General features: G+C 40.8%; 1 protein-coding gene across 1 annotated transcript in view; it reads right to left on the bottom strand.

The window, feature by feature from the left end:
* Positions 1 to 281: 281 nt before the first annotated feature.
* Positions 282 to 24,205, bottom strand: part of kcnh4b (potassium voltage-gated channel, subfamily H (eag-related), member 4b) — a 54,045-nt gene continuing 30,121 nt past the window's right edge. The window contains exons 6-16 of the mRNA XM_042507689.1: positions 23,344 to 23,501; positions 22,758 to 22,959; positions 20,815 to 21,009; positions 18,954 to 19,153; positions 18,416 to 18,665; positions 18,110 to 18,324; positions 10,796 to 10,834; positions 8,821 to 9,200; positions 6,486 to 6,631; positions 3,975 to 4,051; positions 282 to 1,843 (exon numbers count right to left, since the gene is read on the bottom strand). Of these exons, the coding sequence (XP_042363623.1) occupies positions 812 to 1,843; positions 3,975 to 4,051; positions 6,486 to 6,631; positions 8,821 to 9,200; positions 10,796 to 10,834; positions 18,110 to 18,324; positions 18,416 to 18,665; positions 18,954 to 19,153; positions 20,815 to 21,009; positions 22,758 to 22,959; positions 23,344 to 23,501 (2,894 nt within the window). The 3' untranslated portion in view covers positions 282 to 811. The remainder of the gene's footprint in view (positions 1,844 to 3,974; positions 4,052 to 6,485; positions 6,632 to 8,820; positions 9,201 to 10,795; positions 10,835 to 18,109; positions 18,325 to 18,415; positions 18,666 to 18,953; positions 19,154 to 20,814; positions 21,010 to 22,757; positions 22,960 to 23,343; positions 23,502 to 24,205) is intronic.

Here is a 24,205-nt window from a genome sequence, read left to right as displayed (position 1 = left end):
AAATCCTTGAGAGTAAATGATCAATCTTTTTTTGAAGAGAGAAAATTAAACCTATTTCACAGCGCTATATTTAATGCCTCAGTGAGAAAACACTAGGTTTGTTTTCAAAACTAATGAATTTAGTATAAAACTGGAGATGTTCAATGAAATTATAAATTAAACCATAAATTATGTACTGCTGAGAAGAGTTTGGATATTTCATATCCAGTCCAAGAACTCAAATAAAAAATGCTGAACTGAGAAAAACATTCAGTTGAAAACAATAAACAATCTACGCTGTGTGATGCACATACTCTATTCCCTATACGCGAAGTGAAGCATGTGTCGTATTTGCTCCTCAGTATATTAAAACGTCCAACCACTCTCACCTGTCTGCTGTACAAACACAGTATCAGTGTACACAATCAACCGGTTGTCATGTAGAATGCTTACACATTGATTTGGAAACCTTTTCCTTAGGAAAAAGAATAAACAACTTTACCATGCAAGGAGGTAACAGGTATTATTAACTGCAAATTGCTCTGAGGATGTTGGAAAAAAATATACAGTATATACTGGAGCTTTCTTTTTTTTTAAAGACACACTTTAGTCAATCCAAGATAATGCACAAACGACATGCTTTTGCATAGAAATGGTGTAAATTGCGTGGAGTTTGACGAACATGAGAGCCCAGGAATTAAGAAGGGGGGAAATACAGCACACATTGACAATCTCCAGCTGAGTCTCTTTAAACACTGTAAGAGGTTGCATGTCATTTTTCTTATTTTTATTCCAGTTGTAGTGAAACCACTGAGTCCGCCCCTGAAACAGTTTAATCTGTGAGGTCCAGACACCACGACTGCTCTGTGCTCTGAGTCTGGAAGCCGAGGCTGGACCTTCGTGATGACGCGCTCTCGCTGTCCCTGCTCTCCGTAGAGCCCCCGTTCCCCAGTAGGCACTCCAGACTGGTGTGTTCTATGGCAGATGGGTCGCCCAGTGGGAGATGGGGCTCGAGAGCATCCAACTGTGGTGATCCTGAATCCAGGGAGGATCCAAGAGTTTGGCCTGGTAATGTGGGCGGAGAAGGGGACGCAGGGTGGATTGAGGGGTTTGAATCCTCCATTTGAAAGATGGAGGTGTCCTGGATCAGATTATGGGATGTTGGTGCGGACATCAGAACGCAAATATCTTCATGTGAGGCTTGTGATAGGTTGACATGGGACTGGCAGAGACGGGGGTGAGAACTGGGTGACGAGTCCAGCAGGCTGTGTGTGGACGTACCTGTAGGGGCAGCGGACAAAAGGCAAGAGTATTCATCACTATCACTGGGAGACTGCAGGCACAAAGTGGGCTGGGACTGGCTGATGGTGGTCGGGCTAGCGCTGAGAGGTCTGTTGTGAGAGTCTTCATGCCCAACATGAGGTGCAAGACCCGAACCTCCACCCTGGAGGCCTGGGCTGACACTAAGAAGAGACGGGCTGGTCCACGGGCCCAACCTGGGTGTAGAGTTTACAGAGAGGGGAGGACAGGAGTTGGCAGGTGGACTCGAGGACTGAGGTCGGTGGTGGCTCTCTGTTTGGGTTTCAGCAGCTCCGCTGCAGCTCCAGTGCCCTGCAGGTGGGACACTTTGGTGGCTGTGGCCTTCGTGGCTCCCTGGATCAGTGTGGAGATGGTAGGCTGAGGCGAGGTTGAAGGGCACGCCCGTGTTGGGGGCTGTGGGAGGGCCCGACACTATCTGGATGCCATACGGGTATGAGGGGAGGGAGGCTCTGTAGTGATGCACAGACATGTGGGCCTGCAGGAGGTGCATCATGTGGTGCAGGCCCTTGGCGAGCTCAGATACTTCTTGGTTTAACGTGCCCATCTGTAAAGAGAGTGCACACAGTTTAGTCACAACATTTAAAAAACTTAAAGCATACACTATAATAAGAGTAGCATACCACTGCTACTACATTATTATCATTATTAGTGATATTCCTACTATTATTACTGCTATTATTAATTGTATTCTATTGCATCCACTGCCACTGGAATTGTCATTAGTGATACTCCTAGAAATATTACTGCTAGTACTGCTACTATCTATAATATTACAATATATAGACTGCTGTCATTACTATTAATCGTATCTCCATTACTATGTCAGTTGTTAATGATATCATTGTTGCAGCTCTGCATCTCTCTTTCTCACCCAAACTGGCAGAGGCAGAGGGCCGCCCACCATCACGGGCCAATTATAAATGGACCCTGGGCACAGATATGCGAAAGGCCCCACCACCTCTCCTACATAGGAGCAAGATACACAGACTTTGTGGTGGTTTTGCATCTTTTTGTAGCCGTCAAGCATCTTTTTGTATTTTTTTTCTTCTTTTGGTGGTTGTTTTGTGTTTAGTAATTGTTTGGGCCTCTTGGAGGTAATTGTATGTCTTTTCTTCTTGGTCGCTTTGTAATGATTTTGTGTCTCCTTGTGGTCATTTTGTCTTTGGCTGTTTTATGTCTCCGTGTTTATTGCCATTTTGTAGCTAATAATATGTCTTTGAGGTAATTTTGTGTCTATTTGGGGAAATTCTATGTCTCTTTGAGGTAATTTTGAGTCGTTTTTTGTCATTTTGTGTTGTTGAGTCACCTTTTGGTCATTTTGTATCTCTTTGAAGCCCTTTTTGTGTTGCTTTGTGGTTATTTAGCTCATTTTTTTGTGGCTCATTTTTTTTTTTGTGTGGTAAATAATCTCTCTGCAGTTCCTCTGCATCTCTTTGTGGTCTGTTTGTTACTCTTTGTGGTCATTCTGAGTCTCTTTTGAGTATTTGTTATTTGTGTGAAATTTTTCAAGTGAAGGTCAGAGATGCCCCCTGACACTCTGGGCCCCTAGGCCTGTGCCCGGCAGGTCTGCTCAGTAATCCATCTACGCCCACCATAGAGTCCAGTTCTGCTCGAGGTTTTTTTCTTGCTGCTGTTGTATAATGTGCTTGGATGTGGATCTATGTAAATTAAAGAGTGTGATCTTGATCTGCTCGACATGAAAAGTGCCCTAAGAAAACTTTTGTAATGATGTGGTGCTACATAAGTAAAATTTGGCTTGACTTTATATGCTTTCCTACCTTGCACATTCAATTAATTACTCCGAGCCAATGTGTGCAGCTTCAAAGCACGCACACACACACATACACACACACACGCACACACAAAAAGCTGCCCAATTAAGTCCCCAGCACAGAGTGACAGTTCTTTCAAGATATAATCATCTCATGACCTCTTAAAAGAGAAACAAACCACTTTTAATCTCCGCTCTAAGAAATGGCTTCTCATGCAGCAGTGAAATCCAGAGGGACACAGACTGAGGAAAGTGACGCAAATGGGGAAGAAAGTAGAAAGAAAACTGGGAGGAAGGGAATGAAAATACAGGAAAAGGGGGCCAGAGAAGGGCCACAAGTAGAGCTAGGCTGTCATCTCATGTTTTTTTTCTTTCTTGAGATTGTCGAGTCAGCATTCCAGACTATCCCCTGCATTGCAGAAGTGCCCTGCTGATTAATTAATATCGACTTTAGACAGCACCTAGCCGGGCCCATCTGGATCCTCTCGCTGCACCTGCTTTCGCTTTTATTTACATTCAAATGAGGAGTGCAGAGGCACACTGAGACACGGTGCAGAAACAGAGTGTACTTTAGGTTACCTCTTGTGAACGCACCACCATGGTTGTTACTAAATGAGATGCCAAAAAATGCATCTATGATAAAAGCTGATGAGTTCATGTTTTTTTTTCTTGGACTGCACTGAAGATCTCAGTGAATTCATTTGTAAAGGCTGAAACGGGAACTCATAATTTAATGTCAAAATAGCACGCCGGTTATATTTTCTAATCGAAAATTCATTAATGCTTCCTGTATTTCACATTAAGCATGTCCAAAATACTTATAGACAAAACAAATTTGGATCTGTTAGGCTACATTATATTTGGTCCAATCAATTTTAATTTAGGATAAGGGGCTGTACCTTACCTTTTGGTTGAGTTGAGTGATGCTCTGTCTGACCTCCTCTGTCTCCAGCAGCAGAGCGGCATTAGCCTGAGTGGAGTCTGGAGAAAAGAGAAGAAAACAATAAGTAGCTGAATTAGTGAAACACAACACACACTGTAAAATCCTAAAAAAGTTGATCTTACTTAAAATAATCTTAGAAACCGACTGCCTTGAACAAAGAAAGTGAATACGGCGTTATGAGATCTGTGAGTTCTGTTTTGTTAACATATTTAAGAAAATACAAATGTGATAGTTTGCAGTGTGACTAGTTTGCAACCAGCAGAATAGCGGCATAAACTTGGTTTACTAAAGTTGCTAAAACTTGATTGAACCAATTAAACTTGTCATTTTTCAAGTTGCAACGACTTCACAACATCAAGTAAATATGGCCAAATTTTTAAACATATTAATTAATTAATTAATTAATTAAGTATGGCTAAGTACTTTGTGTGTGTACACTGATCAGCTACAACCTCAAAACCACTAACAGGAGAAGTGAAAAACATTAATCATTTCGTTACAATGCAATGTTCTGTTAGGAAACCACAGACTGTAACAGACCACGTAAACACCCTTGGCACTCCCAAATGGCAGGACAATGTACCCAGTCTGATCGAGCATTTGTGGGACGTGATGGTGCCCCGGAGGTCCTGTGTCCATGCCTGGTGAGGTCAGAGCCTAGTCTGATCCACGGTGGGGCCTCTAACCTGTCGAGGCACTGACACAGGACCTCTGTGGAGTGTCCTGTGGTGTCTGGCCGTGGAGTGTTGATGGCGGATGCTAGATGCTAGGTGGGGTACTGGCACGTCCCACAGATGCTCAATCAGATTGGGTTCTGGGGAATTTAGAGGCCAGGTTGAGGCCTTGAGCTCTTTGTCATGCTCCTCAGGCCATTCCTTGGCTGTTTTTACGCTTTGGCATTGGCTGTTGCTATGAGTTACAGTGACAAGTGGTGTCCACATGAATGCCAGGACTCAAGGTTTCCCAGCAGGACATTGCATTATAACAAGATTAACAAAATTATTAACTTCAACTGTCAGTGGTTTTAACCCTTTGAAACCTGAGCAAATTGGCTTAATGTCTTTCGAAAACATGGTAAGAAGGCAATAAAAAACGAAAGAAGAAACAACCAAAAAATGACAAAGAAATTAGTCAAAAAGTACACGAAAACTGCCTGAAAATTATTCTTAAAAAGATGAAAAAGAAAGTTAAAAAAAAAGGAAGGAAACGACCTGGAAGAAGTGCCTTAAAATATGATAATTTTACAACATAATTTTTAATATAGAATTGTAATCATTATAAATGAATAAATGGCATAATAAATACATTTACTAATTTCTTTTTTTTCTTTACTAATTTTGTGAACGTTCTTCCCAATATTTTTGAAAGAAATCACACCAATGTGCTCAGAGTTTAAAGGGTTTTACTTGTGGAAGGCATCTGAAAGCAGCACAGGAAAAGTAATGTTGCTCCAGGTTTCAAAGGGTTAATGTTGTGGCTGATTGGTGTACATAGATGCATGTACATCTGATATTCAGACAATCTAAACAACAACACTGCAAATCAAGCTCACACAAGCTTTGTAGGAAGCGTCTTGACTGTGATGTGTGATGTTGTTGTTGTCTTTACAGGAGGGAATTTTATGAAGACCTTCAAAATGACCACTGTGACAGTAGACCCAGCACAGTATCGAAATGATGTGCAATGTGCAAAAGTCTTAGGCCATCTTAAATTGTGTTACTTGAGCAAAGTTAAAACGATCATATTATTTCTTAGTTGCTTCTTTTCTAAAATGCAACCAGAACATACAAGAAATATGTTTACCAGTGTTAAAAATGCAAATATTTCAGAATAAAATAACTTCAGCAGGCTCAAGTTGCAAATATTTAGTGACCTTCCTTTCCACTTAGCATGTCTTCAACTCGCAGACAATAGTCACAAACATTTAAACAATCTTCTGATGTTCCAGAAGATTGCTTAGGAAAACTTCAAGGTTGCCGACCCAAGAAAGTTCAAGAGGTGCTACGTGTAAACGTCACACTAAATATTGACTTCAGTCTCAGGAAGCTGTATTGTTCTGGCTTTTTTGGTGTTTAAATGTATTGTACATGCTCTATGTACTTTTTGTATCTCAATAAAGAGACTGAGAAATATATATATGTATGTATATCCTTATTGCAACTTTGCTTAAACAACAAATCTAAAGTGTAATCTTATCTGTTGTGCACTTCTGTTGCCAAAGCACTTGTTATTCTTCTGTAAATTGGTTGGACTTAACTGAACTGAATGTGATATTAAACCCAGGATGATAGTGATCAGTAAAGAGCTCAGGTCAGCGGATCTGTGCGCTGCTTTGACCCCTGTTGTCCTTGAACATGTTCTCTGACTCTTTGGACAGCTGGCTGTCTTTTCATTCCTCTGTGCGCTCATATTTCCCCCCAGAAGGAGGCAGGGCAGCGTTGTTGTACACACTGTTTGAACTCTTGAGTTTACCTCCAGCCATCTGGCACCCAGGTGACCCTCGCAGCTGGGGGTGGTTTGGCTTACCCTGGGTGCTCCCTCTTGCGCTGGCTTTCGGCCCGCTGTGCTCCACGTTGAAGTGGAACGTGTGTCCGTTGTCTTCGATGCCGTCTACAACCCTGGGGCAGGGAAGGGTGGAGAGGAGGGAAGCTGGAGTTAATGTAACAGTAGAGCTTTTTCAATTATCACTGGAGCCAGCAGGCGACCCAGGTATGTGCCATGAGAGCTGCTGCTGGCAGGGGCCCATGTGGGATTGAACATGAGTAGAAGAGCCCAGTCTGGAGGGGTAGACACCTGAGCTCTCTGAACCAGCACTTACCCATATCTCAGACTTACTGGATGACTCAGGGATACATTATGAATACAGATGGTTAGGGCAGGAGGATAAGGTGCTCTGGTAATGAAATGCAGCAACATCTGCTAAAATATGCAATGCAAATACACATTTACATTACGTGGATCATGCAGGTTTCCATGACATGACTTTAGGTGTCCGTTACTGCAACACCGATCATCTCGGACACTCTGAGGTGATCATAACGGGGGTGGAAATTTAGACATTATGTCATCTACAAAATCCAGTGAGATGCTGTCCGTAACACAGGCAGATTAGACTACAACAAACATGCGGAAAAAGAGGCATCAAGGTCGAGACGGAGACAGAGCACTTTTTGCAGCTTGCTGCGTCTTTTTTTTTTTTAAATGTTGCTAGGCGACCACCAAATCACCTGTCCTTAGTTTAACCGCTATTTTGCTGTGAAGTAAACACACTGTCTATTAAAATTAAAATCTGCATAAAAATGCAGAATGGTGAAGGGCACTTCCTCTAGCTCTGATTGCACGGTTTCTGCAGCGTAAAGCAAGTAAGATTTAAGACTTTTTAATGAAATGAAGAATGATTGAATGATTGAAATTGAAGACCAATTATACAAAATTGAAAAAAAACATGAGCCAACATCATGTATTTAGGGTTAGGGACAATGTTGCTTAAATATTTATCTTTACATAAAACAGGACTTTTTTATGTTATTTCCAGAAGAATCTTAATATTTGCAACATCAGATTGTTTTTTTCATAAAACCCTACTTCCTGTGTCTTATTGTTTTTAAAACTTTTGAAAGATTGTTTGGGACATTTTAAGAACAATTAAGGCCTTTTTTTGATTGATAGGCAATTTCCCCTCTGGGATCAATGAAGTATTTCTGATTCTGATTCTGATTCTGATTAAGTTAATGCCTTTTAAGACTTCTTAAGGATCCGACTCAAGCCTGAGATTGACAGAGAGCGGCAGTTCCAAAGCAGTATGTTGGTCTCAGGGAAACAGAGATCAGTGTGGGTACCAGAGACCTTCAGTAAGAGAAGAAGAGTACGACCAACTGATGCAGGAGCTTCATCTGGATGATGGTCAGTTCAAGGCTTACTTTAGGATAAGCCAGAGATGGTTTAACAATCTGCTGTCAATCGTCGGACCTAATAGCTCGCTACCTTTAACGTTGGTGAAATGTAAAGTAGTATAAGCGACCACTGTTCAGATATGTCTTGCAGCTTGCCTTGAGAGGCCATAAAAGTGAGATAATTTAATTTGAAACAGGAGGTGTCCAGCTCATACCCAGTAACAGACTCCTGCCTTGACCTTCGCTTACAGAGCTGACCTTGTTGTTGCGGTCCAGCCCAAAATTCATGTAAATACGTGTTTAAATGAGGAACAGAACACAATTACACAGCTGAAGGGAGCTGCTTTCTCTAGAGCTGAAGCCCCTGATCATTTACCGCAACCCTCCTCTCTTCAGCACAGGTCAGTGATGAGAGATCCACGTGACTGATAGAGGTTGCAGCTTTTAGCTATCACGTTCTCCCAATAAAGACAGTTTGTAAAACATCCTATTGTCCTTACTAAAAGGAGAATATTGTCATTGCGGAGGCACCTGTTCCAAAATTTTAACATGCAATCCTTTAATTTCAGGCATTGAGCAGAAAACAAGGTACTTAGTGATGCAAAAGCAGAGAACAAATTGCTTATGTCTAATTGAAAATCATTGCAAAAAGCTGCCCTGGACTGCAAAAACAGCTCTGTTTGATGGGGCCTTAGTGAGGTATACTTTTCCACTAAACAATAACAGACATTTATTAATGTAAAACTTATATTGCTGTCATAAAGCTTAATATTGCACTGCATCACATTGAAAGGGTGTTTCTAGTTTTCTATTTTGGCCAACCAACTACCAACACTCAAAACTTTATGATTTAATTTTGACTTTGAGAAGTCTTTGCATGTGAAAAATGGATTTGACAATAGCTCTGTCAATACCTGGGACTGAGATCTGGGGGCCCAAAGCAGGTGACAGTTGGGATAAGCAGCTTTGAAGGCTTTTGCTCGGCCCCTGACTCTCCCTGGGCTGAGGTTGAGGGTGTGTTGGCTGTAGCTGAACTGTGCTCTTTTTTCGATGGTGGCTGAGGGGACAAGCTCTGCCCGTGGACACCGCGGCTGAGGTTTGGTGAACGGCAGCGTCGCAGGGCATTGAACTGCCGTAGCTCATCCCCCAGAAGGTTTCCCAGAGAGGTACGTCGAACAGGGCTGCTGAAGTTGGGCAGCAGGAGGTTGCGACGAGAACGAGTAGCTGGAGAGAGCTGGAAGGAGTCGTCGGTGTCGTCCCCCTTTGTTTCCACAATAGAGGGAAGCCTGGATTCCTGCAAAACAGCAAATACAAAACGCAGTATTGACAACTGTAGACGTTGTAATGTGAATTTCTCACTCCCAAGGTGTGTATTTATCTTACAACTGCCTGATTTGTGTTTGAGAGTATGATATGAATAGCTTTTAATAATGGACTAGAATGATAATTACATGGACAATGAAATATTAATATACTATGCAGGATTAAAAAATCAAAACAAAATATATACTCATGCAAAAGTCATCCCTCTAAATTATCAGTTAAAGAAATGTGTGGCAGTTTGTTTTTCTGCAGAGACTGTGCCCTCTGCCTCTGTAATCTTATTTTCTTATTATTTTGTGTTCACGATGTTTATGGGCATGTACCACCACAGCGCTCAGGTGAGGTTGGGGCTTTATAAAAAATTTAGCAACCAAGAGACACATTACTTAAAAAAACACTAATATGGGGAGACGAAACACCAAAGGAGAGTAAGTATTGGGTTTGTTTTTCCTTTACTTTCATGAGCATGTTAACAAACCATAACCAACAATCCTGCAGAATATATATTTAAAAAATATTGAAATCATGTTAGAAAACTTGACCAATTCAAAATGCCACTCACAATAAACAAATATTTCATGAGTAATCTGGCACATAATAGACCTTATAAATTTGAAAGCTGCTGATAAAGAGCAATTATTGTGTTATTTACATTTTAATGAGATACAGCTGATGATATTTTAATCATATTATTCTAATCCTGCTACAAATCTATTACGCTCCCACCATGGCTGCCTAATTGTGAATAAAAACAACTGCCTTTTACATTCAGGGTCCCAACAGATTGGACACATTTCTTTTCAAGGAAACATAATTAAAAAATATTTTTACTTCTTGCCCTGCTTTTTTTAAATTATTATATTTTTTTTCCAAAACTTATCAGATTCAGACTGATTCTCTATTCAGACATAATTTCAGCTAGTCAGGTATACATGAAGGGAGAGATGGAGCCAGGGATAAAATGTCGAGACGTAGGTCATAGTAAACAAAAAATATCACACATCAAAGCATAATAGAGCTACGCTACTTTGACGGCTACAGAAAATTAATATTTTATCCACGGTAGATTATTGTTACTATTTTATTTTACACTAGAAACTAGACTAACACCATGACTTTTCCAAGTCTGGAAAATGCAATTGTGAAATTCCATGACTTTTCCAGGTTTTTCATCACTATAGAAACCGTGTACATTAAACAGAATTTTTAATGGCAGACAAAGTGAACACTGTGAACAGAACTTTCACACACTAAAATAAGATGCAGCCCTCTCTGTGGTATGAAAAGTAACTCACAAGGTTTCCCATTAGCAGAGCTACTGACCCAGTTACTGAGTTAACTCCAGAGCTGCTCTCTGTGTTCCAGATGAGTTTTAACCTGTAGGAATAGTCCCTGCACAACCGCCCCTCCCCCCCAGCACCAATACACTATGCCACAGATAAACTCCTTTCCCCTAAAAAATACCTGCTAAAAACCTAGAATTGATATACATTACACAAATGCACCTTTGACAACAATTCTGTTATGGTCCTGCCTACTCTGATAGAAATCGAAACAAGAACTCACATGGGGAAGTCTGGGTGACCTTGAAAACCTGTTGAAGCCCTGCAGTCACAAAAAGAAAGCAACAGGGATTACAAAAGACATCCTCAAGCAAGCGTGCCTATTCATTCAACTTTATATCCTCTTGATTAGAGCTTAAAGAAATTAAAATTAACTTTCAGAGACGCATTTTGAAATTAAATGTGCCCTGCGTAGTTTTGCATCTGCAAAAAAAAGTTACATACATTCTACATTCAGTGTTAAACATTAAAATGCATTGTGTGTATTCTTGAAGCCTAAGGCCATGTTAAGATCAAGCGTCAACCTCCGGGGCCGACGAATGAAGTCCACAAACCAATTTTTTTTTTTTTTTTTGGTGGTTTTTTTGCACATCAAGATTTTATCCAGATTGAGCAAAAAGATGCATGAAATGTGATTTTTGCAAATCTAATTCAAACCACATCTAGAAATGGCTTGAAACGTGATTCTAATCGGATTCCTCCAGATGCATCTTAGCCTATGGCTGCTCAAGTTGGATGACAAAATGTCTTTGAACGAAACACACAACGACGACATTAAATCCAGAGTGATTGAAGTGCTGAGCAGATCCATGCTGCTACTGGCAGAGCGCTAAAGAGGAAAATATGAAGAACAACAGTGACAGATGCCATGATAAATTGTTTGGAGCATAAAATGATGGACCTCCATTTCTCATGCTTCTGCATTGGAAAGCAGCACCAACAGCATGCCTATGTTGCTTTGTCGTTACCACAGCAACGCTTGCTTAGTAGCTTGGTAATGTCTGGAGACCCAAATCTGATCTTATTCCTTGCAAATAAAAGTGTTGACAGTCTGTCTCCAAAATCTGATTTGAGCAACAAATCTGCTTTGTCTGCTATCTGAACTTAAATTCACCTGACAAATATGTCAGGTGAATTTCCTGCCTCATAAAACATTTACAAATCTGATTTTTAAAGTATTTTAAAAGCAGTCTTTGTCGGCAGACTGCAACATTTCATGGCATTTCACCATCACCTGTGGATCAGTGAAATAGTGTGACACCATTGGCAGCTTCAAAGTGCAAATGGAGGTCAAAATAAAAGAAATTGCTGATGCCAATGCATTGATAAAACTGTGTAAAATTCAGATTTGTTATTTACTGTTTTATCCCCTTGAACTGTTTTCCCTTTAGGAACTATCTAAATGACCTTGGCCAATAATAACTCATTTGCTACACAAGTTGAAACAAATAACTGATCCTTTCTCTCGATTGCAGAGGGATTCCAGCTAAAGTTTGTCTTTCGGCTGGTGTGAGGAGAAATTGCTAGCAATTTAGCATAATCACCAGCTGGATGGAAAATGAAACTGTGCTAGTGTGAAGTTTTCCCTCATGTGTGAAAAATGTGCTTCTGACAACATGGCTTAATGTGACAACACAAGCCGCAGTCTATCGCTCCACCAGTACAGTGCCAGTAATGCTCTTTGATGCAGGAAGCCAATTCACTGTGGAAACGCATTAAATTTAGACCTTCATTGAAGCACAATACTGAGTTTAAATATCATCACCACTAAAAGGCAATTAATGCAAAAATATAACTCCAGCTGTGAAACTTTGCATCTATTCAGAGTTTGTGCTTTGTGAGAGGCAGAGGGGATAAATGTGAGGGTCTATTCAAGGCAGGGACAAATTCACCTCATAAGGAAGACGCACCCTGGAGCGAATCATTAACTACCCAGCCAGAGATTTTAGTGCCAAATGACATTAACTGAACATCAATATCAATTAATGGGGCACGGATGCCATTAATGTCCCACATATCAAAGTGGGTTTGCAGGGTATTAAATGACTTTTTTCAGTACGGCAAGCTTGTGCATACAAGAGTATGTCGGGGCTTTGTGCAATATGCAACCTGTCAATCACGTTTTGTATTTTTCTATGAGAGTCTAGAAAGTCTAGAGCAGTAGAAGGACATAACCCTGCACCTCTGTTAGGTGAACCATTGCCAACCTGGTTCCAAATGTGTTAATCTGAATCTAAATCATTACCTGGTTATTACTGAACACTTAATGTGTTTTTTTGTAATAGTCTTTTAACGCTTTTTTTGTATCATATTTTGCAGTATTTTTTCATATATACTATATTTTCATAAAGTTAAAATGCCAATGTTTGGGCTTGATTTGGTCAAGTTTGCATTTGTACTACTAGTGTGTATTATCAGACATTTAGCTAACTAACATGATATAGTTAACTGTATATTCACAATTTTTAGCTACTTTTAAGCATGTACACATTAACTTTAGCTAACTGTTAAAACTCTCTTAGACTTGCTCGCTAACTGCTTTTTACACTCTCAGTTTTAACATGTGTTCAAGTTAAAAGTGATTCAATATACGGCAGGGTTTAACAAAAGGATAGCTGATTGGACAGGGAGAAGTAAAATATCACATTGGATAAGTAAATCTAGCAACTCACTTGCTCAGGCAAAGTTTTTTAAAATGACACATCATTGTTTTTCTTGAGCAGATGATGAGGATAGCTAAAGAGTGAGCCATCTCACTTTCTTCTTATCTCTGCTGAGAGTTTCTGATTGGGCTTGCAAAAAGTGGCACCAGGTAAAGGCAAAGCTTCTGAGTTTAAGCACGAGCAAACATTTCAGTTATCCTGGAAACAGGAGTTTAGTTGGGTGCCATTAGAGGATATGGGCGAAAACTCCAAGTATGTCTTGTGCCGTTTGCTGCAAGTTAGAGAGAGGCGGATAAAACATTGTTTATCATTATGTCAAGTGTAGGAAGAGTTCATCTGGATATTTCTCAGAGAGAGAGAGCTGTCAATGATCTTTTGTACTGGAAGGATGTACTTGAAATGACAGTGCCACCTGGGACAGTTGTTGTGACATTTTTTGTCATCTCCTCTCTGTACCCTTTCAGCCCACTTGTGGTTGGTATTTTTATCCTATCCAACGTCTCATAAACATGTCTCCGGCTTTCAAAAAACACTTGTTTCACTCCCATCACTGCTTACCACTGGCTGCCTTTATTAACTTTGTTGTTGTCATGTGAGGCTCCAGCGGGGTTTGCATCTATAACTCCTGACCGGCCAGCTTGTTCTTCACACTCCATGACTACTGACTACTAAACTCTCCCTGTGGCGACATGGTCATTAAAGTCCAACAAATTTGGACTCAGTGCTGGCTCCCTGGTGGTGGAATGACCTTCACACTCTGCCCAGGACAGCACAGTCAACCTTTATCTATCGAAACTCACCTCCCTCAAGAAATAAGCTTTGCTCCTCAGTTTTTGAGCAAGTGCATACCAAATCATTCAATCTGACCTTAAACCTGCAATATCAGAATCTTTTTAGCCACTTGAGGGAAACAAAACCATTAGTGAACTCAACACTGACATATTACCTTTTAAATTGCTAGGGGCTAACTGTGCCTGTCTGTCCATTGGTGCTGAGATGGCAGTGTACAGTGATTTTTAGTGCAGTTTCACAGGAAATAGCTGCCTGCTGCAGCCAAAAGCAAAAATTTGAGTGCCATGAGAGTCAACCAACAGTCAAGTTCAACACTGAACAAAAACTCACTAAAAGCTCTATAAAGTTGAGGGTAGCTGTAGATTTAGATGATAATTCTCTGCAGCTTCTGTATCACTAAGAGCAACTCCTTTCACACTGTCATTTGATAAATGGCTATATATGAGAATATTATATATAAAAAAATCACGTAGAGCCACCTTGAAAAAAAGTATTACTGTTTTTTGCATTATTATAAAGTTGGTGATTAAACATTTTCAAGTTGGTCCAAATAACACTCCCCTACAATCATATAATGCAAAAATTAAAGTCTACTTGAAATACGGTTGTCAAAAAATATAGTTTGATCAATTCATAACAGTTTCAATACAGATTTTTTGCACTACTGATTCACCTGTACCAGTTGCTCTTTCTCATTTTCACATTCACATTTTATGCCCCAAATTTTCCCTGTGGTATCAAATATTAATACTTTTCAAGGTATTGCAGTGTTTCCCACAGAATGAGAGTGTATTATGTGTCCCCTCTCTAAGTTTGAAGGTTTTTGTGGGTCTGTGAACATAGCGCAGCACTCCATGAGTCCATGAGCTGATCAGATGAATGGATGAGAGGAGCAGCTGTTTGCAAGTGAAAGCAAACTTTTAGACAGCACAATAAATGGTTAAGTTTCAATTTCCATGTGTCTGCTGTTCTGCTGCTCCATCTCTGCCCTAAAGTGTGTGATACGCTCCAACAGTGGTGCTATAAATAAGCGATTGGTAGATACAGTTTATCCAATTGCGCTCCTAAAAAACGGTCCATCTCCAAAAAAAGAAAATCTATTTATGGCAGTTTTAACGTGGTGGGCTGCTATTAATTAAGGAATGAGTGTGTCTGTATTAAAAGCAGCACAGAGGGTTTTTCTGGTACAACAATGAGTCTCTGTTTTCAATTTGCTTAATTAAAAGAAGAAGCGGAAAAATTTTTATGTTCTCTACCAGAACCTATTGAAAAGAGGTTAATTGTTGCCACTGCAGGAGAAGTTGAAATTAAATTACAAAGTTGACAAAAAACCCTAATTTTCCAGCTGGCAGTCTGGGCGTTTTCCACTTTGCCAAAATAAAGTATTCCCCTTTTGGATATCTCGTACTGTAATAGGCATTCCCACAATCTGTTTCTCTGGCAGTATTTCACCACAATTGACTGATTGCTGTACAGTCAGTACACAATTCTCAAGTATCTCTCATGTGTAAAAGGATCTCCCATCCTGCAACAACTCCAACCTCAAGCCACCCACTGTGAGGACGTGCAGGAGACCTGTACGATGGAATATATTTGTGTGTGTGTGTGTTTTTATGAGGGCTGGCAGCTTGACCAGGTAGCTGAGCACTCCTTCATCCTGTCAGGGGAGCGGCAGTGCCCTGGCTTTGTGCTTGAGCATAAACTCTGAGCAGATGGTGTGAGACAAAGAGTGAGTACTCGTGATCAGCCACACCGTAGAGACTCCTGCTTGAATCACAATTAAATACCGCAATAACACTAATAATTTGTATGTGGCATCTATACACCAAACACACCATCTCTGATCACAGAGGTCTCAAGACAACTTTTTCCCTATAAGTCATACATGTATCTGTAGTTTGCCAAATTTTAAAACTTAAATTAGTTATTTATGATGTCTTTTGATGGAATGAAACACAGAACAGAAATAATCATTCTGTTTTTGAAGCCCTCATTAATACAGTTGAAGCTGGTCCACTCAGCCTGACTGACAAAAAGACATCCAGTAATTAACACAGCCAGCACAGATGTCCCGTTCTTCATGTTTCAAATCAAACAATTAAAAAAGAAAAATTAAATAAACTAATGAGCAACAAAACCTTCAAACACTGGGAGAGGCCTGTGGGAGCCAAGAGGACTGCTTGAAGCAAGTGCAAGATGCTTGAGACTAACAATAAGGATGAGATTGGAAGAGTCCTTGGGGAGCTTTGTCAGTTTTGTCAGTCACACATCAAAGATATCTTGGTGTTAATTTGTTTTGATCGCACGGTTCAACAAAATGCCATGCAAAACTGTCACTGAACTTTGTTGCACTGTTTCTGTAATTAATCAAACTATTAGATTTTTTAAAAAAAATTTAAATGTATCTTTACATTGATTATATTACAATGCCTGGAAACATGAGTCACATGTGTAACATCAACAGGTGCATTTTCTCTGCAGATGGAGGATTATCTTGCCTTATGTAATGCTCTCTTAAATAACTGTGAGGGGTAACAGGCAGCACGGAGAGGAGGTCAGTGTCTGGGTGTAATGTCATCCTGCTGTGCTTTGGGGTAGCAACAGGGAAGTGATACGGGCTGCCTGACAGTAGCACCCACGCATGGTAATTGGTGTGACAATCAAGCCACCAACAGCCCTTTGGTCGCAGTCGTAGAACAAGTTTCAAGGAGAGTAACAAAGGCACCTTAGGGGAGAACAAATGTGTTGTTGGGTATGCTGTGTGCTCTATTCCATGCTCAGACAAACGAAGGGGTGAGGCAGCTGGCAGGTCAATGTCTGGGTCCAATTTTTTCAGCAAGAATACAGGATCAACAGATACATGTGTAATAGCAGAACCTTTTTAAGATGACTGAAGGCCCAAACACACTGAAAGCATCTGACCATGGATGGATTACTAAATGGGCCAACTTGGCCCAGTTCCAGGGGCCCAAAGTGTAATAGGGCCCCTGACCATCACCTGCAAGATGTAACTCGAATTAGTATGTACTAACCAGGAAGACACTCAAAATGACCAAAAAGAGATACAAAGAAAGAAAAAAGAGCACTAAATATAAATCAAAGAGACACAAAATGTCCTTTATGTGGGACAAAATGACCTCTGAGACCTAAAACAACCCCAAAGAAAGTCAACTGAACAACAGAGAGACATAAAACGACCAAGAAATAAAATATACCTCAAAAAGACAAAAACAATCAAAAAAGAATAATATACCTCAAGGGAAAAAAATAATCTCTCAGAGACACAAAACAACCACAAAGAGATGCAAAAGGAACTGCAAAGAGACACAAAATGACCAAATGAGATACAAATATAGCTCAAAGACACACAAAATTACTGCAGTAGTATAAACTTTGTCTGACTCGTAGATTTTAAAGTACACCTTTTGTTTTTAATGGCCGAACATGCAATAAAAGCGTTGACGCCTACTGCTTTAATAACTCTATTCGACCTTATTTCGATTTCAGAGCATCAAAGAGGATCCAGTGACCAAAGGAGAGACAGCGAGACAGAGTGGCAGTCGTGCAGCCTTTTGGACAACAGCTGACATTATCTCCATTAGATAAGCTTAAAACTTCATGAACACAACAGCTGCAATTCTGCAATGCAACAAAAACAACTACCATTAGCAACCATAAAGTACTGCTGGTGCTGTGCATTAATTGATGCATCAATTACCACTTTCAGTGCGTTTGGGCTTTGACACAGGTTTTGTTGTCAGCCATCCAGAATCAAAAAGTAAAAGCTTATTTTGTGACTCTATTTCACCAGAGTTTAACTACTGTACAGGTTGAACTATATTGGAAAAAAAGTAGAAAGTGCCTTAGTTCACAAGACTACACTATAGCCTACATGATGAATTTCTTAATTCTCTGTGGTTTGTCCTAAACATGTGAGTAAGACAGTGGATGACGATTTCTGCAGGCCCAAGCGTAGTGAATCAAAGTTTTGTGTCAAGGTGAGACACTGTCTGCTGTTATTGGCTACAGTTCATCATATTTAATTGCCGCCAGTTTTCTGTGTGCGAGTGTGCATTTAGTACCTCATCTTGACTGCCCTCACGCAGGTTGTAGGTGAGGTTGTTGTGGATGTCAGAGGCGAACACACTAGCGTACTCAGGGTAGAGATCCAGCACCTCCCTCAGGCCACGCACGTTGATATACTGGAGGTCACAGTAGGTCAACGCCTTCACATCAGCATTGGTCTTGATCACCTGGTCTGTTCCAGGCAGGTCAGATCCAATAAGATCCCCTTTTCCTAAAATGAAAAGAATAAATACTCACTGTCTTAATCCACTTCATGAACACCTTGAGCATGATGCTAACAAAGCCCACACCACAATACAAACCTAATATCGCCAGCACCATGCTGTCTTTCAGCACCTCGAGGGACCCTGAGCAGACAAAGTAGTTGGCATGCAGTGCGTCACCCTGGCGGATGAGGTACTCCCCAGGGACGCAGAAGGAAGTTTTAATATGGAGGGAGAGTGAACGCAGGCAACCACGACTGGCCCCCTTAAAGACCGGCAGCTGGAGGATGTCCTTATTCAGATGCATGGCGATGTCGGCCCGCAGCTCATCAGGGAAGTCGTGCAGGAGCTGAGATGTGTGACAGATGTAATGAGGTGTGACACTCATTGGTAATTAGGGAGCGGTCTGTGTTGCCACCAGTTACCCTCTTCTGAATTTCAATAGGATGTCAGTTGATGGTGTACAGGCGGCCATGTGTTGTGAAAGATGATAAAAAATTACAGCTGCAAAGGGTTTTGATTGGGCTGTGGAACAGGTTTCAGTGCTCATCTAAACATTTGCCCTGGAGTTTCTTAAGGACAGACGGCGCTATGTACAAAGCTATTACATGACGACAACAATGAAAGGGGATCCTACCTCATTGGCATCTATACCGTTGTTGACGGACCACGTGGTCTGGAAGTACTCCAGCATGCGCTGTTTGATTTGCTGAGGCAGACGATGGACACGGATAAAGTCCTTCAGGTCTTTCATACGTGTGTGGTAGAGAGAACGCCGTGAGTACATACGCTGGATGATGGCTGTCACGTTACCAAAGACCAGGGCGTGCATCAGCGCTGTGTGATAAAACAAACATCATGAAAGACTGTAAATTACAATATAAAGGCTGAATATTTGTATCTCTTGTAAAAATAATACAATCTGAAAGTTTGTCCTGATGTAATTTTATTTTAGCCTATGACAATTTAAAAAAAAAAACTTTAAAAAAAAATACTTCACCCAAAAATTGACCATTTGTATATTAATTAGTCATGCAGTGTTGCTTTGAATTTAGATAGAAAACTGTTTTTCTCGCATGCCTCCACGGAGAACAGGGAACAGATTGATTTACTGACTAATTGGAGACCATGTTAAACCAAAGCAATATATCAACACATCATTTAAAAATTTTCACACAACTCATGATGATGATTTATTCAGCTCTGGGCTCAGTACTTTCCAAACATATGCATTTTTGCTTAAAAAAAGTTTTAAAACTAAACTGAAAGTGAAACTTATAGAGCTACATATGCTCTCTTCAAAGCCTTCAAACTCAGATTTTTTTAGGGAAAATTGGTGTTTAAGAAGTAATGAGCATATAACTGGATAAATGTGACTTGAATTATACTGCACTAGTTGTGTGAGTTTGTAAACAGGTTTTCTGATACAGTTTTGCTGTTAAACACGACCCCCTATTAATGAATAGATCAACAGGTTTGCTCTTTTACATGGAGTCATACAAGAAAAACAAGAACTTTTTGCATCAAAGGTCGGCAGACAGTGGCACACGGACATGCACATAGTTTTTATTCATAGTAAAACTGATGGTCTGCATCTGCCCCCAGTAACAACAGAAAGGGCTTGGAGGTGAGGTTACCGACCTCCTACTGCCAATATTGGGTGAAACTGAAAATAAGAATACGCTGCTGGGTCTGCAGTGAATGTCAAATTTCCAACTTAAACCTAACTTCACTTTGGTTGAGCAGCTTCAGTTTGCTTAACCGCACTGTTTTGGACTGGATGGGAGTGTGGAAGAAGAGACCAGAGCATGTGAAGTCAACACACTTGATATCCATAAAATTCCCACAGTCACAAAACATCGGCTACATGTGGATGTCCACTTAGGGTCCAGGCAGACCCTCGTGGACATGGGTGGATGACAAAGTTTATGTCACACGGACCAAAGCGTTTTCAGACATTGCATATTAGAGCAATGTCAACAGCTACAGGAAATGTATTTGCCGTTATGCTATATCAAGTGAAAGGTCATCCATGGAAAATATCTGTAAGAATTCCATCACACAGAACAAAATTCCATGACTTCTTCAAAACTTTCAATGATTCTTACAAATTCCATGAATTTCCAAACTAGGAAAAATGTGAAATTCAATGATTTTTCCATGCCGGTGGGAACCTTGTGTCCAGTCATCTACACTAGTTACTATTATTTCCTTGATCAACACAGGGGGCACTATCATTCATAGCCTCTTTCATATTACTGTTCTGACATGCAGTCTGAAAAACACAAACACATAATAATAAGTTGTTGCATCAATAATTGCCACCTCAGCTAAAATAATCTGTTTATTGGTATATAAAGATGGCAACAAGCTGGGTTTTAAAGGTTAGCCAAACCATCCAACCCACTTCCTGCTGAATCTCATGCACTGGCATACCAAAGAGAGGCACAGTTATGCCAGGATGCCAGAGGGAGAATGTACCCTGGTGTCAGACATACCGCCGACGAGCATGGTGCAGATGGAGAAGATCTTCTCAGCATCGGTGTTGGCACAAACGTTGCCGAAGCCCACACTGGTCAGGCTGCTGAGGGTAAAGTAAAGGGCAGCGATGTAGGAGCTGCGCACTGTCGGGCCGCCCACCGTGCTGTTGATGTAGGGTGTCTCCAGACGTTTGCCCAGCTCGTGAAGCCACCCTTTAATGAGGAATTAGAGCATAAGGGAACAAAGTCCAAAGTTTATGGTTCATGTTTTTGTTCTGTGAGCTCTTAGATAGATGATAGTGGCAGGGTGGGAGTGTAATATCTGGTCTAAGAGAGACATAAGTGTATGTTTGTGTGTGTCAGGAGGATGGTATGTAGATGTGGGATAAGGCAGAATTAGACTGGCTCCTCCAGGGATAAATAAGGCCAAGTGTTAATTAGCAGGTACGACAGAACCTCCCTGTACAGAATATACTCACTCAAATGTATGCTCACTTACACATACACACAAACAGGAACACACGTGCTGCACAGCACACTGGGCGTGAGTATGAGTGAGTGTGAGTATGTCACAGCATGTGTGTTGCCATTTTAAAAATCATATATGCTGGTTGAGCTGCAGGATTGAACGTGTTTGTAGTCGTTTTGCTGGTAATAAAACCTCGACATGGTTATGATCTGAAGCAGTCATTGGGTAAATAATAAGACAAGTGCTCAGATATTCCTCAGATAATTTATAGGCTAAAAAAGCCTGCCAGTTTTTGATTATGGGCTTTCTTTGGTCTCCGTGTTGAGCCATTTTCAAACAGTGACACAAACAAGACACTACTGCGCTGCTTCCCACCAGCAATTTTTTATATCAGCTTTTGATCCGGTTTCAGACAGTCCTCATTAGAGCGCCAGAGTGTGGTGTGTGCCACCAGCTCACCACTGAGCAGAGACAGACATCCCAAAAGGTGAGCCATGACTATTTATAGCTGAGTGGGGACACAACCAAAGCAAAATCTACTCTTTGGTCTCATGTGTTGGTATTTCTGTCTATTTAGGCAAGAAAACAGCTGACTTACACAGCACCTACGGTAACTGAATCAAACCATAGATTGCAACCAGTTTAAACTTCTCCCAGTTAGAATTCCTTTGATAACAGGTTTTTACTGGGAACCAAATTATCCACAATTATCCTCTCCTCTTCTCCAAAACAAACAAACCTGTGATTTAAACAGGTGAAAACACTGAATAAAGCAATTTCGTGTTACAAATCAGTGTTTCTCTGATGTTGTTTCATACGTAGGAGACGGGCTGCTAGTCCAGTGCCTGCTAACGCGTGCTCACCTTTCTTCTCTGATAACTTAAGATCCAGACATTCAAAAGATTTTTATTGTGGGCTGAATTATCTTAAAGAAACACCCGGACATCCATACCAGTAAAAACACTGAAAAGCAGTTTTGCCAAACAAAAAAAGTGTTTTTGGGACATTGTTGTCATGGAGGGGTTGTTTACTATGGTACCAAAACGAAAATGAGAATGGCCCTATGAAGAGCCAGTGTTTGGTTTGTCCATTCTGGGCTACTGTAGAGACATGGAGATGCAACATGGTTATAGATGAGGATCTGCTCCCTATGTAGATATAAATGGCTGATTCTGAGATTACAAAAAGTGCACAATTCTTATTTTCAGGTGATTACACACCAACAAATAAACAGACCTATCATTTTAAATTCCATTTCTGCCAAAATACCCCAATGATTCAGTGAAACTGGTTCTTTCAGTTATGAAATGAGCACCTGAATGACTTATTTCCTGTCAGGAGGCACAGTGAAGACAATGAATAAATGATCGCACATGGTAAAAATCAGCTGGAACTATTACTTCATTTCTCTGTGACTCTTGCTGAATAAAACACCAAACCTGACCACTGTACTTTAACAGATTCCTCTCCAGCAAGACGCAGTCAGACTCACCAGTGTCCCAGGCCTCATTGGTCTCTATCTCCTTTCGTCCAATCATGTACCAGATGCAGGCCATCCAGTGTGCCAGCAGGGCAAACACAGACATCAGTAAGGTGAGCACCATGGCGCTGTACTGGGAGTAACGATCCAGTTTCTGGAGCAGCCGAAGGAGGCGCAGCAGGCGTACTGTTTTAAGCAGGTGCACCAAGGAGGTCTGAAGAGGAGAGAACAGTATGGTGGGCATAGTGACAGAGAAAAACAAACAGCAAGTGAATCCATCTTCCTTGTTATATCTGGAAATACATATACTGCATATACACAGCTGACTATCACAGCTTGGATAAGCAGTGATTTATTTTGCTCAAACAAATGTGCTTATCTTGTGCAAAATGCACTATTTAGGGAGAACTCGTCACACAGGCAGACAGGCCGTAACAAAAGCAGCCTTGAGGAATGGAAGGTAGCATATTTCCAAGGGCTATACATTTCAGGGGAAATCTGTATTTATTATAAGTAAGCCGTTTGCCACTTGTGTCAGCAGTCACAGAGTGCAGGGAAAAGGAGAAGGCTTAACATATTATTGTCCAGTTGCACTCACCACTGTGATGTTGAAGGCATACAGCAGGTCGAAGGGCAGGGCAGCCACCAGGTCCACGAAGAACCAGGTGGTGGCGTAATGAAGGCAAATGGAGCGTGCCTCATACACCACCTGCCCTGACTGGCTCACGTAGGTGGTGCGGAAGTTCAGGATAATGTCTGTAAACACAAAGGTTGAGGGTCATTTTTCCCCCAAGTGACTAGAAGATGGTATGTTCATTTTCACTAAATTGGAAGAGGTCACACATTTGTGTGTGTTTGACTGTTAAAATGAAACAGACCATAAAAAGTGAGGAAAGATGAAAGTGCGAAAGTTCACAAGCTCAGATTCAATCCTGTTGGTTCACGTGTATGTGATACACATGTCAGACCACACCACGATGCTTGTCATTCACACTTTTAGCTATGCATGAAAACATAAAACAGCTGGAATATGTCATTGTTTTAAGGTGTCCGTACGGATCAGTGAGTTTGTCAGAGTGATCATCTCCATCTTAGTGTCAGAATGTGGCGAGCACAGAACAGGCAGACCTCTGGGTGTGCGGTCTGATGTAGAAAACCTCATCTGTCATCCAAGCTGTCGATATTTGCAGAGATGTTGGCTCATCACTCAATACAAATTTCAGTCATAAGGAGCTAAAAGAAGGTGAGATGATGATAGTGATTTTTGGCAAAATGAAATAAAGATTTTCAGACCACCTAAATTAAAAAAAGTAGAAATCTCCTGTCTAATATACCATATTCCCTGAATGTTTTTTTGGCTTGCATGCCTTATTTTGAGTGCTATATGAGGCTGTTTCCACCTTTTAAATATGCATTTTATCATGCCAAATTACAAAAACAAAGAAAGTCTGGGTAGTGAC

The sequence above is a fragment of the Plectropomus leopardus genome, chromosome 19 (assembly GCF_008729295.1).
Source record: "Plectropomus leopardus isolate mb chromosome 19, YSFRI_Pleo_2.0, whole genome shotgun sequence".
In the NCBI taxonomy this organism is placed as follows: domain Eukaryota; kingdom Metazoa; phylum Chordata; class Actinopteri; order Perciformes; family Serranidae; genus Plectropomus; species Plectropomus leopardus.
The sequence above is the reverse complement of the archived record's forward strand: the minus strand, read 5'-3'. Positions and strand labels throughout refer to the sequence as shown.